At 27.1% G+C, this 14665-nt stretch overlaps 7 protein-coding genes across 7 annotated transcripts; 4 read left to right on the forward strand and 3 right to left on the reverse strand. All coding sequences in view use genetic code 12, as the record gives it.

Moving 5' to 3' along the window:
- Positions 1–183: 183 nt before the first annotated feature.
- On the forward strand, positions 184–2574 carry KGF55_004589 (uncharacterized protein; the record flags this gene model as incomplete). Its single annotated transcript, XM_051759509.1, has 1 exon — positions 184–2574. One exon carries the CDS (start codon positions 184–186, stop codon positions 2572–2574), a length of 2391 nt encoding a protein of 796 aa, XP_051612549.1.
- A 1375-nt stretch (positions 2575–3949) lies between these two features.
- On the forward strand, positions 3950–4741 carry MGM101 (Mgm101p; the record flags this gene model as incomplete). The annotated part of the gene is made up of 1 exon (XM_051759510.1): positions 3950–4741. The coding sequence occupies one exon, from the start codon at positions 3950–3952 to the stop codon at positions 4739–4741; it is 792 nt and encodes a 263-aa protein (XP_051612550.1).
- A 75-nt stretch (positions 4742–4816) lies between these two features.
- Positions 4817–5413, reverse strand: KGF55_004591 (uncharacterized protein; the record flags this gene model as incomplete). Its single annotated transcript, XM_051759511.1, has 1 exon — positions 4817–5413. One exon carries the CDS (start codon positions 5411–5413, stop codon positions 4817–4819), a length of 597 nt encoding a protein of 198 aa, XP_051612551.1.
- Positions 5414–5789: 376 nt separating this feature from the next.
- On the forward strand, positions 5790–6305 carry TOM20 (Tom20p; the record flags this gene model as incomplete). Its single annotated transcript, XM_051759512.1, has 1 exon — positions 5790–6305. One exon carries the CDS (start codon positions 5790–5792, stop codon positions 6303–6305), a length of 516 nt encoding a protein of 171 aa, XP_051612552.1.
- A 537-nt stretch (positions 6306–6842) lies between these two features.
- On the reverse strand, positions 6843–7448 carry KGF55_004593 (uncharacterized protein; the record flags this gene model as incomplete). The annotated part of the gene is made up of 1 exon (XM_051759513.1): positions 6843–7448. One exon carries the CDS (start codon positions 7446–7448, stop codon positions 6843–6845), a length of 606 nt encoding a protein of 201 aa, XP_051612553.1.
- A 1765-nt stretch (positions 7449–9213) lies between these two features.
- Positions 9214–10293, forward strand: HOM6 (homoserine dehydrogenase; the record flags this gene model as incomplete). The annotated part of the gene is made up of 1 exon (XM_051759514.1): positions 9214–10293. One exon carries the CDS (start codon positions 9214–9216, stop codon positions 10291–10293), a length of 1080 nt encoding a protein of 359 aa, XP_051612554.1.
- A 12-nt stretch (positions 10294–10305) lies between these two features.
- IML1 (Iml1p) lies at positions 10306–14550 on the reverse strand (the record flags this gene model as incomplete). The annotated part of the gene is made up of 1 exon (XM_051759515.1): positions 10306–14550. One exon carries the CDS (start codon positions 14548–14550, stop codon positions 10306–10308), a length of 4245 nt encoding a protein of 1414 aa, XP_051612555.1.
- Between the last annotated feature and the right edge of the window lie 115 nt (positions 14551–14665).

Below are 14665 nucleotides of genomic sequence, written 5' to 3' on the forward strand. Positions count from 1 at the left end.
TTGTCACACGACACTAATTGTTTTAATATATACGAATTTAACTATCATACATAATATCATCAATAAATAATATTTACAACCAAAATTTTTATATTTTTACAACCAACTTTCTTTATCTCGATTTCATTTACAACCACCATTTACCACTTCAAACACACATATATTCACCCCACACATACATATATGATAGAATTAAAACTACTACGAAGTATATTTTTAATAATACTATTTATAAATTTATTTTATTTTAAAAAATATTATCAATTACAAGAAGATTATTTAGTAAAATTAGCAAAAGATCATTCATCATCAATAAATTATAAAACAGATGATTTAATTGAATTTAATAAAAATTTAGATTATCATTTATTAAATACAAATGAAAAAATAAGTTATTTACTAAATAAAGTTAAATTAAATAATGATAATCAATATCGGTTAGCTAATACAGTGCCCGAACATGTGAGTATTGATATAAAACCAAAACATTATTTACCTATAGAAGAGGAAGATCCACTACAACATCAACAAATACTACTAAACAACGAAAACATTCAAAAAAATGAATCTTGGTTTTATAGATCTGAATTATTTTATGAACCAAATTTTATACTATCTATATTCCTAAATGAATTAAAATATCAACTTTCCACGAAAAATCCTAACAATGAACAATCAAAAGACCATTTAATTCAAATGCCATTTGCATGGGAAGATTGGGTAGATTTAACTATGCTTAATGAAGAAATTTTAAAACCCATTGACGAAAAAAGAACATGTCAAGATTTACAATCAAAAGCAAATAAAAAAACAAAATATCCTGGATGGTGTAAAAATTTAATTGATTTAAATGATGAAGAAATTGAAGAAATTGGTTTAAAAATTGAAGATTTACCAGGATTTATTGTAAAAACAAGTCCAATGAATAAAGCTCATCATTTAGAAGTTATGTTACAAGGTAAAGGTCATTTATTAACAAATCAAGAATTACCAAATTCAATTATATTTTTAACAAAAAATGGAACTTATGAAACTCAAATATCAAATAAGAGGCAGAGACTTGTTAGAACTGAATTATTTGAAACTTATTTAAATAGAAATAATTTATCAGCTTCTGAAGTAGTCACATTAAATCCTCAAATTGAATATAACTCATTAATTGAAACTATCCCATCAAGACCTTTAAAATTAGAAGATGATATATACAAAATGAGACAAATAACAAGACAAACCTCCACAAATTCATCAAGAATGCTATATTTAGATAAAGATTCTTTTCATTATAATCAAGAATCAATAGATGAACAAATAAGTGAATATGAATCAAGATTAAAAAAAATTGATAATGCAATAACAAATGAATTAAAATATGATCCACAAACTATAAAAGATAATAAATTAACAAGAAAAGAATTCAATCATTATAATGGTTTAAAATTAGCAAACAAATACTCAGTGCTAAAAGAACCAACATATTATAAATTAGCAACATTAAGAAAAGATAAATCAAATCAAGATGCTGGTTGGCATTATGAATGGAGATTTTTTAATGGAGCATTAAGATATATAAAAGATGATTCATGGAATTTACAACAATTAGAAATAAGAGAACAAATTATATTAGATAGATTATTAAGAAATTGGTTTAGATTTGCTGAAGAAAAAGGTATAATAAGTTGGATTGCTCATGGACCTTTATTAAGTTGGTATTGGGATGGATTAATGTTTCCATTTGATATTGATATTGATATTCAAATGCCAAGTTCAGAATTAAATAGATTATCATCAAATTATAATATGACTTTGGTGGTGGAAGATATAAATGAAGGATATGGAAAATATCTTATAGATTGTTCAACTTTTTTACATCATAGAGATATAGCATCAAAAGATAATCATATAGATGCAAGATTTATAGATATTGATACAGGTACATATATTGATATAACTGGAATTGGTATAAATAATGCTAATCCACCACCAGAATATGATAGTTATATAAAAACAAAACAAAAAAAAGGAGAATCTATTGAATTATATATGGATAGAAGAAAACATTGGTTAACATTTGAAAAAATAAGTCCATTACATTATTCAATGATTGGAGGAGTTCCCGTATATGTTCCTAATGATATTATGTCAATGTTAAATAATGAATATTCAGGAGGAACAAGATCATATTATTATAATGGTTATTATTTTGTACCATGTTTAAGATTATGGTTACAAGAATCAAAGATAAAAACCATTTTCAAAGAAGATCAATATTATTCAAAAACAAAAGAAAATGAAAAAGAAAAATTAATAGAACTTATCAAGAAAATGGATAATGATCAAAAATTAAAACTTCTTGAGCTTAATAATGATATATTAATAGAATATTATCTAACTCAAAAATTAACAAATTTTCATAATAATGAAAAAAAATTTATGTTTGATTATTCTTTACAATTATCAAATTTTAATTTATCCACCAATGAAGCTTATCATGAATTAACTTCAATGTTTAAAATGTCTGATCCATTAAGGAAAAGTTTATATGATTTTGAATATTTTCAAAGATTTAATATGTAATGATTTGCATCAGTTTTATTTATTAATAGCTATTTATTTATGAATTTAATGATTTAGAAAAGTTTTAATTGTGTTTTTAGTTCTGTTCTCTGAATGTTTGATAAATTATTTGATCTGTTAGAGTTTCTTTTCTGTAAGGTATATACACATACATTATATACGTTTAGAAGAAGTGGTTGGTAATTATGGAAACTGCAAATGTCAGTGAGCTTCCTATTGGTCATGAATCAAAGAGCACACTAACATTACCAATTTCGATGACTACCAATCACTTGCCTCTAATGTCTACAACTAAAAAGGATAGAAGAAGTTTTGCAACCTTTTGAAAGATTTAGATCTTTCCTTATGATGACTCTTTATTCTTGAAGCGATTATACTTAGCTTGTTCTTCAAATCAACACCAATATAACCGAGAATGAATGATTTAACATCAATTCCCTTCATCTCTCCTCAGAAATTGATATCGATCCTTAATCTTTTCAAGTTCTTTAATATCAATCAAGTTTTATTTTTTCCATCTGTTTCTGCTCTGTTAGCATCATAAAATTAATTTGATGATTTTGCTTCAGCTTTTCTTTAGGAATTTTTATGGCTCACTCAACATCTAAATTGATTGTCTCCGAAAGCATAAACAAGTTTCAAAATGTAATTTCAAATAGTAGATGCTGGAGACAAATGAAGCGACATCTTAATGATTGAAACAAAAGTTTCAAAAGGTCAGGATGATATCACCACCTTTCAAGAGTTTTGTTCCATCTTTCAAAATGTAGCTTCGTTTGTGTTCAACATCTACTATTGACCAGCATAATTGAAATTTTGCTTCTGCTTTTTTCAATGGATTGTTTATAGCAACTCAACATCTGAATTGGACTGTCTATGAAAGTATGAACAAGTTTCAAAATGTAATACCAAAATAGTAAATGCTGGAAACAAATGAAACAAAATTTTCAAATAACAACAAAAGTTTTAAAACGTCATGATGATATCACCACCTTTCAAGAGATTTGTTTTCTCCATAAAAATTCAGCTTCCTTTGTGTTCAACATTTACTATTATCTAGCATAACTGGGACCTGTATCCTTTCAATTTTGTCACTTCTTAAATACTTATTGACCTTTCGAAAAATGTAGCTGGTTTATCATTTGGTTCTGGCAATCCATTTCTCATTAGCCATTCAATTCCACTTTGAATTGTTATGCATGTCTCTGTTTTGAGAATGATTTCTGTATTAACTTACTCAATGTGTACTAAAATCTTTAACTTACACGTATAAGTTATAAAAATTGTTGTTTTCTCTCATTCTTTTTCTCTCGCAAAAATTATAAAAAATTATTGCAGATAATCAAATCTAATCTAATCTTTTATAATCAAGATAATGATCAAATACGCGTTTCAACAACCAATAAGACGTGTAAATGTTTTTAACACGTTAAGATTATATTCTCGTTATACTAAAGCAGCTTCTAATACAACAACTTCATCATCATCATCACAACCAATTAAAAAAATAATAGAGGATGAAGATGCAGAAATAATAGATACTCCAGTATCAAGTAATTCTATACCATCATCAATAACATTTAATGATTCACCAATCGAAAATTTAAATAAAGAATCAACCACCACTCCAAATGCAGTTATAGATTGGTCAGATTCATATCATGGATTAGGATCAAAACCTTTTTCAAAAGAAATAAGTGATATATTATTAGCTCCCATAGATGATTTAGATATTGAAATTAAACCAGATGGTTTATTATATTTACCAGAAATAAAATATAGAAGAATTTTAAATAAAGCATTTGGACCAGGAGGTTGGGGGCTTGTACCAAGAACATCAAGTCATATAACAAAATCTCAAATATCAAGAGAATTTGGATTAATTTGTCATGGTAGATTGATTAGTATAGCAAGAGGAGAACAAGATTATTTTGGCGGGGAGGAAAAAATTACAACAGCATTAGAAGGTTGTAAATCAAATGCTTTAATGAGATGTTGTAAAGATTTAGGGATTGCAAGTGAATTATGGGATCCTTCATTTATTAGAAAATGGAAATCTAAATATTGTGAAGAAGTATTTGCTGAACATGTTGTTAATAAAAAGAAAAAGAAATTATGGAAATTAAAAAGTTTAAAAAAATTAGAATATCCATATAAACAGATTTAAGAATAATTTTTTAAAGAGACTTGTAAATAAATAATGTTATACACATTTCATTAATTTATGAACTCTACTTAACTCTTATTTCTCTTCTTCAATCACTCTAGCTGTTGATAAGACATTTAAATCTTGAAAAGTTTCAGTAGCAGGTCTTCTATTCCAAACATCCCAAAATTGTTGTTTTGTTAATTTTTCATTTGATTGATTTAAATCATATTTAGCATTTTTAACAGGTGAACTTGCAGATTGAGCCCAATAAGCTCTATCTATTATAGTTGCTGCAGTTGTACCTAAAAATCCTGTAATAATTTTTGTTCTTGGAGGCATATTTTTAAACCCTAAACTTAATATTAAAGTATTTGAACCAATTAATCCCCAAAATATATTCCAACAATCATTTTTTTCTCTTAAATTTGCTAATGATGATTGTATACCTTTTGCAACTGTTATAAATGTTATTGCCGAAATGGGGATAGTTAATTTAAATGTTGTACGTTTCCACATATATAAAAATGCATATGATCCAACTGTTGAATAAAAACCAAATTTAAATAATTCAAATACTTGTTTTTTTGTATCTATTGGTTTCCATTGTGGATATCCTATACCTCTACTAAAATTTGCTAAAGGATTTGGATATTTTAAATGTGGTACCTCTATTATTCCTTGTTCAGACATTATGACGAGTTATGTATGTGTATGTATTGTGTGATTGTAAATATATATGTGTATAGTGGTTGATGGTATGAATTGACCTGATTAATGGGTATGGTGTTGGTTTAAGATAGGTGGTTTATGTTTGATTCTTTGATGTCTTAGTTTTACTTTTTTCTTTACATTTGTTAGGTCCAATCATTGAAATTAATTTTTAAATACAAAAATTGGTAGCTTTGTGTGTCCTAAAGTTTAATTACACAAATCTAACTTTTGCGACACTTAAAATTTTTAAATTTTATTTTTCTCACTCTTTACAAAATAAAATTATAATGTGTATCATAATATCAAGTTGCAACCAACTAACCAACCAATTATCCATTTAATTTTCTTAATAGTCATGTCAACAACATCTAAAATCTTAGCAATTACAGCAGTAGCAGCAACAGCCATAACAGGATACGCCATATACTTTGATTATCAACGTAGAAATTCACCCAATTTTAGAAAATCATTAAAAAAAAATCAATTAAAACAAAAAAAATTAAAAGAAAAACAAGAAAATGAATCAAAACAATCAAAATTAGAAAATGTAAAAACAGCATTAATGGAAGATTTAGTAAAAAACCCAATCCCAACAGATTTAAATGAAAGAGAACAATTTTTTATGGAACAAGTTGCTATTGGTGAACAAAAATCCAAAAGTAATTCATTAGATGCTGCTATATGTTTTTATAAAGCTTTAGCTGTATATCCTAATCCAACTGATATCTTGGGTGTTTATCAAAAAACTGTACCTGAAGATGTTTATGAATTAATTGTTATGATGGTTGCTATTGCTCCAACTCAAAATATTTCAAGTATATTAAATAAAAATCCTGCTGAAATGAAACCAACTGAAGAAGATTTAGATTAAATCTGATTTTTGAATATATAGCATAATGAAGGAGGATAAAAGTGGTAGAAACTGAAGGAGGAGAAACAAAAAGGGAGAAGAAGAAGTATAAAATTGAGTGGAGTTTGAAATTTTGTAAATATTAGTTTATTTGGTTGTATACTTAGAGATTTAATATATAATTTAATAAATGTTTTGTCTATATTACCTGTTTCTAAAATTAGTGTTTAAAGTATTTACTTATTTATATAAAAATCGACTCGATTGCAATTTTGAAATTTCATTCGTTTGTTAATATTGGATCCTTGATCAATGAGCGGAAGTCAATTGAGTTTGAGGGAACGAGGCCTCATAGAGTACAACAAGCACGTTCCTCTAGGGTAAAACAGAACAAAAAGGGTACAACAATCGAAGCAAAGGGTACAACACCCGCTTCAAAATGTCCTCTCTTCTGAGATTTGTGGCATTACCACTTGAATCATTTAAATATGGCTCTAACAATAATTAAAAACTTCAATCTATTAGTTTTTTTTAATATACACTTTTCAAAATAAATTATTATTGATAACTTGGTGGATTAATTCCATCATTTAATTCTAAAGGTTGATCATTATCATTAATTATATTTTCAATATTATTATTCAACAGATTTCTATGACTATTATTTTGGTTGTCATGTTGATGTCTTTTATGATAATCATTAATAGATTTTTCTTGAGCTCTAAATACTCCATCTAATATATTTATAGCAGTTTCTTCATCATAACTATATCTTATGAAAAAATAATGTAAATATGTTATAATTGAAAATAATATAGTTGTTATTGTATAACCTATTAATATTAATATTTTTATAGTACATTTTTGCCATTTTGGTTGTTCTTGAGGATGTAATTGATGTAACTGCTGCTGTTGTTGTTGTTGTTGTATTGATGGAGTGTTTATTGATTCAATTGATTCTATACTTGTGTTATTTATTCCTCCTTCTTCATTAGTATTATTACTTAGACGTGATCGTATTGTACTATGTGGTTGTAGTTGTTGATCTTGTGTAATAGTTTCTGTTGTTAGATCTGGTGATGATAAATCATTCCAGCTTTCTTCTATCTCCCCATCAATTTCTTGTACCACTCTTGAGTTATTATTATTAATTACAGGATCCATTAGTAAGCTAGTGGTTGATACTGTTACTTTTTGATAATTATGAGATGGGGTTTTTCCTTCGTTTAAAATAAATAATAATATTTTAGATCTTTTATATAATAAATTAATTATTGATTAGACTATTTTAAATTTGGGGCAATTGTAATATATAATAATAATGAAATTTAGTCCGAATAAAATGATGGTTTGAAAAGTAAATGATGCTTATTACTTATTCCGGAGTTTAAGATTGAAAGGTTACTCAATAACAATAACAATAAAGCTATTGTTCTTTTAATTCTTCTTCTTTCGTAAGGTTAGTTTTATTTTATCATGTGATAATTCTTTCAATCGTATAACATAGTAAAATTAATCTAGAACAATATGGTATAAGATCTACCAAATGGACAGCCAGATCTCATGTTTCTATACTTAGAATTGGAACTTGTAATTTAGACGATTTACATTTTTTATTGGTTTTAGTCTTGGTCCATTGAAGCAACCGTTGTAATTTATATTAGTCAGGATCAATCATTTATCATTTAGACTTTTCAATGACACTGCACGTTATTTTTCAAACTATACGAATTACTCAGAGAAAGCAATCTTATCGTCTCTATCGATATAGCCTTCGATTCCTATATCTCATATGATTTTGACTTTTTATTATTAGAATTGATGGGTAAAGCTTCCTAAGTTACATTTCTTTTTCTTCGTACATTTATTATTCCCAATTGCGCAATTGATGTACATCATTTAAATCTACTTGAAACAAAAAATTCCGTCAAAACAGCTCTTTTTTCAACGTTTGTTTGTGAGTGAAGCTTGTATCGGCTAGTAAAACGGAAAATTATTGTTTCAAGTTGAAGATATATTTGAAAGAAAGCCAGGTCTGATGGAATTAAAAAGAGAAATCATCAAGAGGAAATGAGCAGCGTTCTGATGGCGAAAAAGTCTCTTTAAAAACCTAAACATAATGTCTATCCAGACACAAATTACTCTTTTTTGTCAAGTCTCTCCAAGTTGTATACTAGACAAGAAGACGAATCAAATTAGTATAGTATGTGAGTACAAGGGGTTTTAATTTAAGTGAATCAAGATCTTAGATTTTGTTTCATATTATTACACAAATTCATAGAATGTAACCAAATTTTATATGGACACCATTTTTCTACACATTCTTTTAGAGAACTGGTTAGTCACGAAACTCAATTCGTTTTAAATTATAATTCTGGATAGGTGAAAAGTTCTTTTATTTGATGTTTATTGAGAATCATAAATCTTCAATTTCATTTGGCATATAATCAGGACGGCAACTTAAAAATATATGCTTCAACTTTATTGTCCTCAAATTCTTCATTTGCAGTGGGTCTAAACAAATTCGTAGCCTCTGGATCCTTGATCTATACCCATTATTCTAGATGTCATAGTAGTTTGTTCATAATGTTTTAGCTGTAAAATAAAGCAACAACAATCAATATGGCTGAGAGTCTGTTTTTTGTATAGGCAATTGGTTAAATTTCTAAAGATTTGGTAAGATTTCAAACAATCAAGCTCTCATTTTTAATTAATCATTTTGGGAGAAGATGAAGGGCAATTATTGTCCAAAAATTGTGGTAAGAAGCTGATAAACTGACATAAACTGATACTCCATATTTTCAGTGGTATTGGTAGCTCAGACATGACTAAGTTAAATTGATCCACTGTGGTTTAAATTTTTCAAAAAATTCTTTTCGACTCAACTCAATTAGGTTCCTCATTTTACAACAAATTACAAACTAAAATCATGGTAAAATCAGTCAATTTAGCAATTATTGGAACAGGTGTTGTTGGTTCAGCATATATTAATCAATTAAATAATTTAAAATCTAAAATCATATTTAATGTAATATATTTAGCTAAAAATTCAAAAGAAGCAATTTTTAATAAAGATTATAAATCTATAAATTTATCAAATTATAAACAAGAAACAACTCAACCATTATTAAGTTTAGATGAATTGGTCGCTTTTTTAAAAAATTCCCCAAAGCCAACTATTTTAATTGATAATACATCAAATGTATCAATAGCAAATTATTATTCAAATTTTTTAAAAAATGGAATTTCAATTGCAACACCAAATAAAAAAGCTTTTTCATCAAGTTTAAAAATTTGGAATGATATTTTTCGTACTGCTGAAGAAGATGGTTCAGGATTAATATATCATGAATCAACTGTTGGAGCAGGTTTACCAATTATTGGACCTTTAAAGGATTTAATTTTAACAGGTGATAAAATTGAAAAAATTGAAGGTATATTTTCTGGTACTTTATCATATATTTTTAACGAATATTCAACTACAGAAAAATCTGATATTAAATTTAGTGATATAGTTAAAAAAGCAAAAGAATTAGGTTATACTGAACCTGATCCAAGAGATGATTTAAATGGTTTAGATGTTGCAAGAAAAGTTACTATATTAGCAAGAATTTCTGGATTTGAAATTGAAAATCCAACTTCATTTCCTATAGAAAGTTTAATTCCAAAACAATTAGAGTCTGTAGAAAGTTCAAATGAATTTTTAAATCAATTATCAAATTATGATTCCGAAATTCAAAAAATTAAAGATGATGCATTTAATAATAATCAAGTTTTAAGATTTGTTGGAAAAATTGATTTATCTACAAATAAAGTATCAGTTGAAATTGGGAAATATTCATTTGATCATCCATTTGCTTCGTTAAAAGGAAGTGATAATGTTATATCTATAAAAACTAATAGATATCCTAATCCATTAATTATACAAGGTGCTGGAGCTGGTGCTGAAGTTACTGCACATGGTGTATTAGCAGATACTATAAAAATAGCAGAAAGAATAGCAAATTAACTTTCTTAGTTCCTAATTTATTTGTGAAATAAATTTTTCTTTCCATGAATATTTTGCATCTCTAAATACTTCTATTAAAAATTCTTCATTTTGACAAGCAGCTCTAAAATTAAGCATAATTTTTTGAGAATCTAAATGTAATGCTCTTGTATTTGATTCATAATCTCCTCCACCGCCTCCTCCAATTGGTGAAATTGATGAATTAATTCTTGTAACATGCATATTATTTGGAGCTAAAAAAAAATCTCCATTATCTCTTAATTCAACTATATAAAATCCAGTTTTATGAATAAATTGAGCATATTGAAAAGAAGGTTTGCCCCAACTATAAGTAATATCAATATTATCTTTCAGAAAGAATGATGTTGCTCTATTATCTAATAAAAAATTCAATTTTTTTAAAAAATATAGATGATAATAATATTTATTTGAATTTAAAATCTTGGAATCATTAAATTCTTCATCATACCATGGATTTAAATTTAATTTAACTTCAACAAATGAATGGAAAGGACTTAATTTTGGTATTGCACATAATTCTTTCCATGGAGTTTCAACTAATTTTAAACCATGTCTTTGACATAATCTTGACCATGCAGTTATAGTATCTTCAACAAATTTATTAGTAGTATTAAGCCATTGAATTCTAATATGATAACAATGTTCAGGATTATGAACTCTATCAAAATGAACAGTTATTAATTCAGGTCTATAAGATTTTTTTAATGGATCAACATCAAATTTAATTGATCTTGATAATATAAATTTTTTTCTTTTTCTCTCAACAGATGATGATTCAGATATTGTACTTAAATTTTGAGATGATGTAATTTTACTTAATCCATTTTCTAAACCAGGTTGAATCTTGGGGGATGTATTACTTTTAGGAGTTATTGATCCATCTTTTTTAAACCAAGAATTTTTATTTGGTTTATCAATTTTTTCAAAATATTCTTCTTCAAATTCATAAAAATAATAACCATCAATGAAACCATGTCTCAGTTCAACATGTTTAAATAATCCTTTATTCATTAAACTTTGACCATAAATTGTTGCTTCTTCTCTTGTATCTATATCTTCAAAACAATCAACTAACCAAGTAACTAATTCAGTTCCAATAAAACATTGTAAATGAATTTTAAAATGCCAAGTTCTATCAGTTAAATTTAAACCAGTTTCTGTATTTTGTAATTCAATAGCTAATTCTTGTAATTTTATATTTTTATTAAATCTCAAATTTTCAGGTATCATTAAAGTAGGTTGATTACCAGTAATATCAAAATTTTCAGCTTCTTGAGTTAAAAAATCATATAAATTTCCAGTATAAAATATAACATCAGAATATCTTTCATTTGATGTCTTTAGGCTCTTTGATTTTCCTTTTTCAATAACTGCTATTAATTTTCTTAAGCCTTCAACTCTAATTTCTTCTGCATTTAAATGTTCATTGCTTAAATAATAAGCATTTTTGGGTATTTCCGCGGGCATTACAACAAATTTCATTTTATGAAATTCTTTTTTATCTTCTGGCATTGCATCATCAAATCCAGCTAAAAGTTGATCAAATTGATTCCAATTATATTTTTGTGGTTGAGCAGCTATAGCATCAACTTGAGCTGGAGTATATTCATCAGCATATCTTGTTCTAATTAATGGGAAATAAGGTTGAGGTTTTCTTTGACCTAATGTTATTTTTTTGGGATCATTTTCTGATTCTTCTGTTTTTCGATAAAGTTGAACATTCAAATTACCATTATAATCACAATGAATTCTATGAATTTCATCATCTAATGATAAATAAATAATTGAACCTAAATAATCTTTTGGAAAATATTTTATAATTGAATCAGCATTACCTGAAGGTTTTCTTTCTAATTCTGCTTTATAAACTCTATCACCATAACATATTTGAAAACCTAACATTAATCTTAGTTGTATCATTTCTCTCATTAAATCAGCTGAACTTTTCAATTCTAAATAATTTTCACTATTGAGATAAACTGAATAGTTTTGGAAAGTATAATCCTTTTGTAACTGTTGTTGAGTTGGAAAAACTCCTGTTGCGGTCGGTAAAGAAGCAGGAGCTTGAAATGATCTCCATTTAATTAATTTTCTTTGAATTTTAACTGGGAATAGATTACTCCATCTACTAATTGGAGCTTTTTGTAAAATATTATTTGTAATTTCTCTGGAGGGGTTACAAATTTCAATCCAAAAATTACTATACGGTAAATCTTTTACAGGTTCAGTTAATGAAGGTAATTTGTCTCTATATTTTTCAGAACTTTTTCTTCGTTCATCTGGTTGTTTTCTTGTAAATAAAGTTTCCCCTTTTATAATTCTAGGTGATCCTGAATCTTTTCTATAACTTTCAATGAGTCTTGTAGATGGAGCAATTGACGGTGTTGGTGAAGTTGAAATTTTATCTTCACTAAATTTGTTAATATTATATAATTTGGATAAAGCTGAAGCTTCAGTTGCATGAGCAACAACACCTGAAGCTGATTGAGTGGTAGTTGAACTATTTGCAGGTAATAATGAAGTTTGATTATTAAAAATTAATGAAAGTGTAGCTTTTGAATCTTTAATTGCTGGAGCTTTGAATTTTGGTTCTTCTATTTCTTCCACTTCTTGGTTTTTAAACTCAATTTTTTCCCTTCGTCGTATTGGTTTAAAAATAGATTCATCATATTTATCCATAACTTCATTTAAATCAGTATTTACATGTAACCTGGATATTCTTGCATCACTCGCTTCATTTTCCATAACTCCCATCATTTGTAATTCATAGATTTTGCATCTTGGAATCCATTGATTATCGTCAGATCTATCTTTGTAAAATGAAACGTCACACCATATAGGTACACAATGACATACTTTTCCATCTCTAAGGAATCTAAATAATGGAGTAACATGTAATGGTGGTTGACTAAGACAAATAATGTCTAAACTTGTATCAATACTTGAAATTTTCCTACTAGTTTCTAATAATAAATTGAAATCAACATCAAATAATCCAGTACCTGGTGTAATTAACATAAAATGACTTAAAGAATGTTTTAAATCAGTATTTCGAAATCTATCATTTAATAAAACTAATCCAACATTAACTGCTTCTAATATATTACCCTTAATAGAAGGTAAAGTTTGACCAGGCATCAGATAAGTCATATCTTCATCTTTACTTAACATACAATCTCTTTTAAAATTTGCAAATTCTAACCTTAAATTCGCCATTATTCTATCCCAATGCATAATATTAACTTGATCAACTACAACCCTAAAAAAGTCACGTCTTTGAGGCGGTCGTTCTCCGGGAACCAAATGAGTCCATGGTATATCTGTAAGATCAATACTTGTAAATAAAACAATTGTTATTGAATGATGAGTTCCTTTATCTCTCCATCTTCTAAAAATTTTAGGAAACAAGTTGTTAACTAATTTATGAAACATAATTTCTCCGTTTTCTTCAAAATTCCACATTTCTCTTGATAATTGAATTAGCACTGTAAGTTTAGCACTTTCACTCCTATATATGATCTTAGTTTCTTTATCAATATATCCGGAGAAGATCTTTTTACCATTTTTATACATATATTTAACAATCCCTATTCTATTGTTTAAGTATGATAATCGTTGTTCGGTATAACAACAACCACCCACTAGAGAGGAGCTAAATTGCCACATAGCATCTCTGGATAAATTAACATCCTTTATGAATATTTCCATTGAATCAATTGCGACTGAATCTAATTTGATTAATTTTTTTATAGAGACTAAACTTCTAGGAGCTAAATCTAGTAATTTTTGAAATGGATTTGACATTAATGATAATTGGGATTTTCTATCCAGTGGTTTTAATTCTGGAGTATCATTCTGTTCTCTTATATTCTTTTGAGTTATCTTAAAGACTAGTCGTTTTACAGGTTGTTCTAAACTTGTTAACTCCAAAATTTGACCTGGTTGAAGTCCTCCAGGAAATGCATTAGAATCTATCAATATGTCTTCAGGAGTAGTACGTATTTCATGAAACCATAAGTTAACTTGTATTGGTTTTTCTTCTGCCTGTATTGTTGGTTGCAAAGGTTGTTCTTGTTTTTTCTCTATACTATGATTGTTTTTACGACTGACAGTAATTGTTGATCCAATTCTTTTGTTAACACCAGTTGATCCAATCGTTAAACTAGCATGATTAGCTGATACTCTAGGTTGGTTGGGATCATTCTTAGTCGGAGGATTGAATCTTGCATGTTGCATGCTTTATCTGTATCAGACATAAAGATATTCAAGACAAAAAAAAAAAAAAAAAAAAAAAATTTTTTAAAAAAAAAAAATTGCTTTTTCTAATTTTTATTTTTTTTTTTAATTAGTA

This window comes from Candida pseudojiufengensis, assembly GCF_024610245.1.
Source record: "Candida pseudojiufengensis strain CBS 10847 chromosome Unknown scaffold12, whole genome shotgun sequence".
NCBI lineage: Eukaryota > Fungi > Ascomycota > Pichiomycetes > Serinales > Debaryomycetaceae > Lodderomyces > Lodderomyces pseudojiufengensis.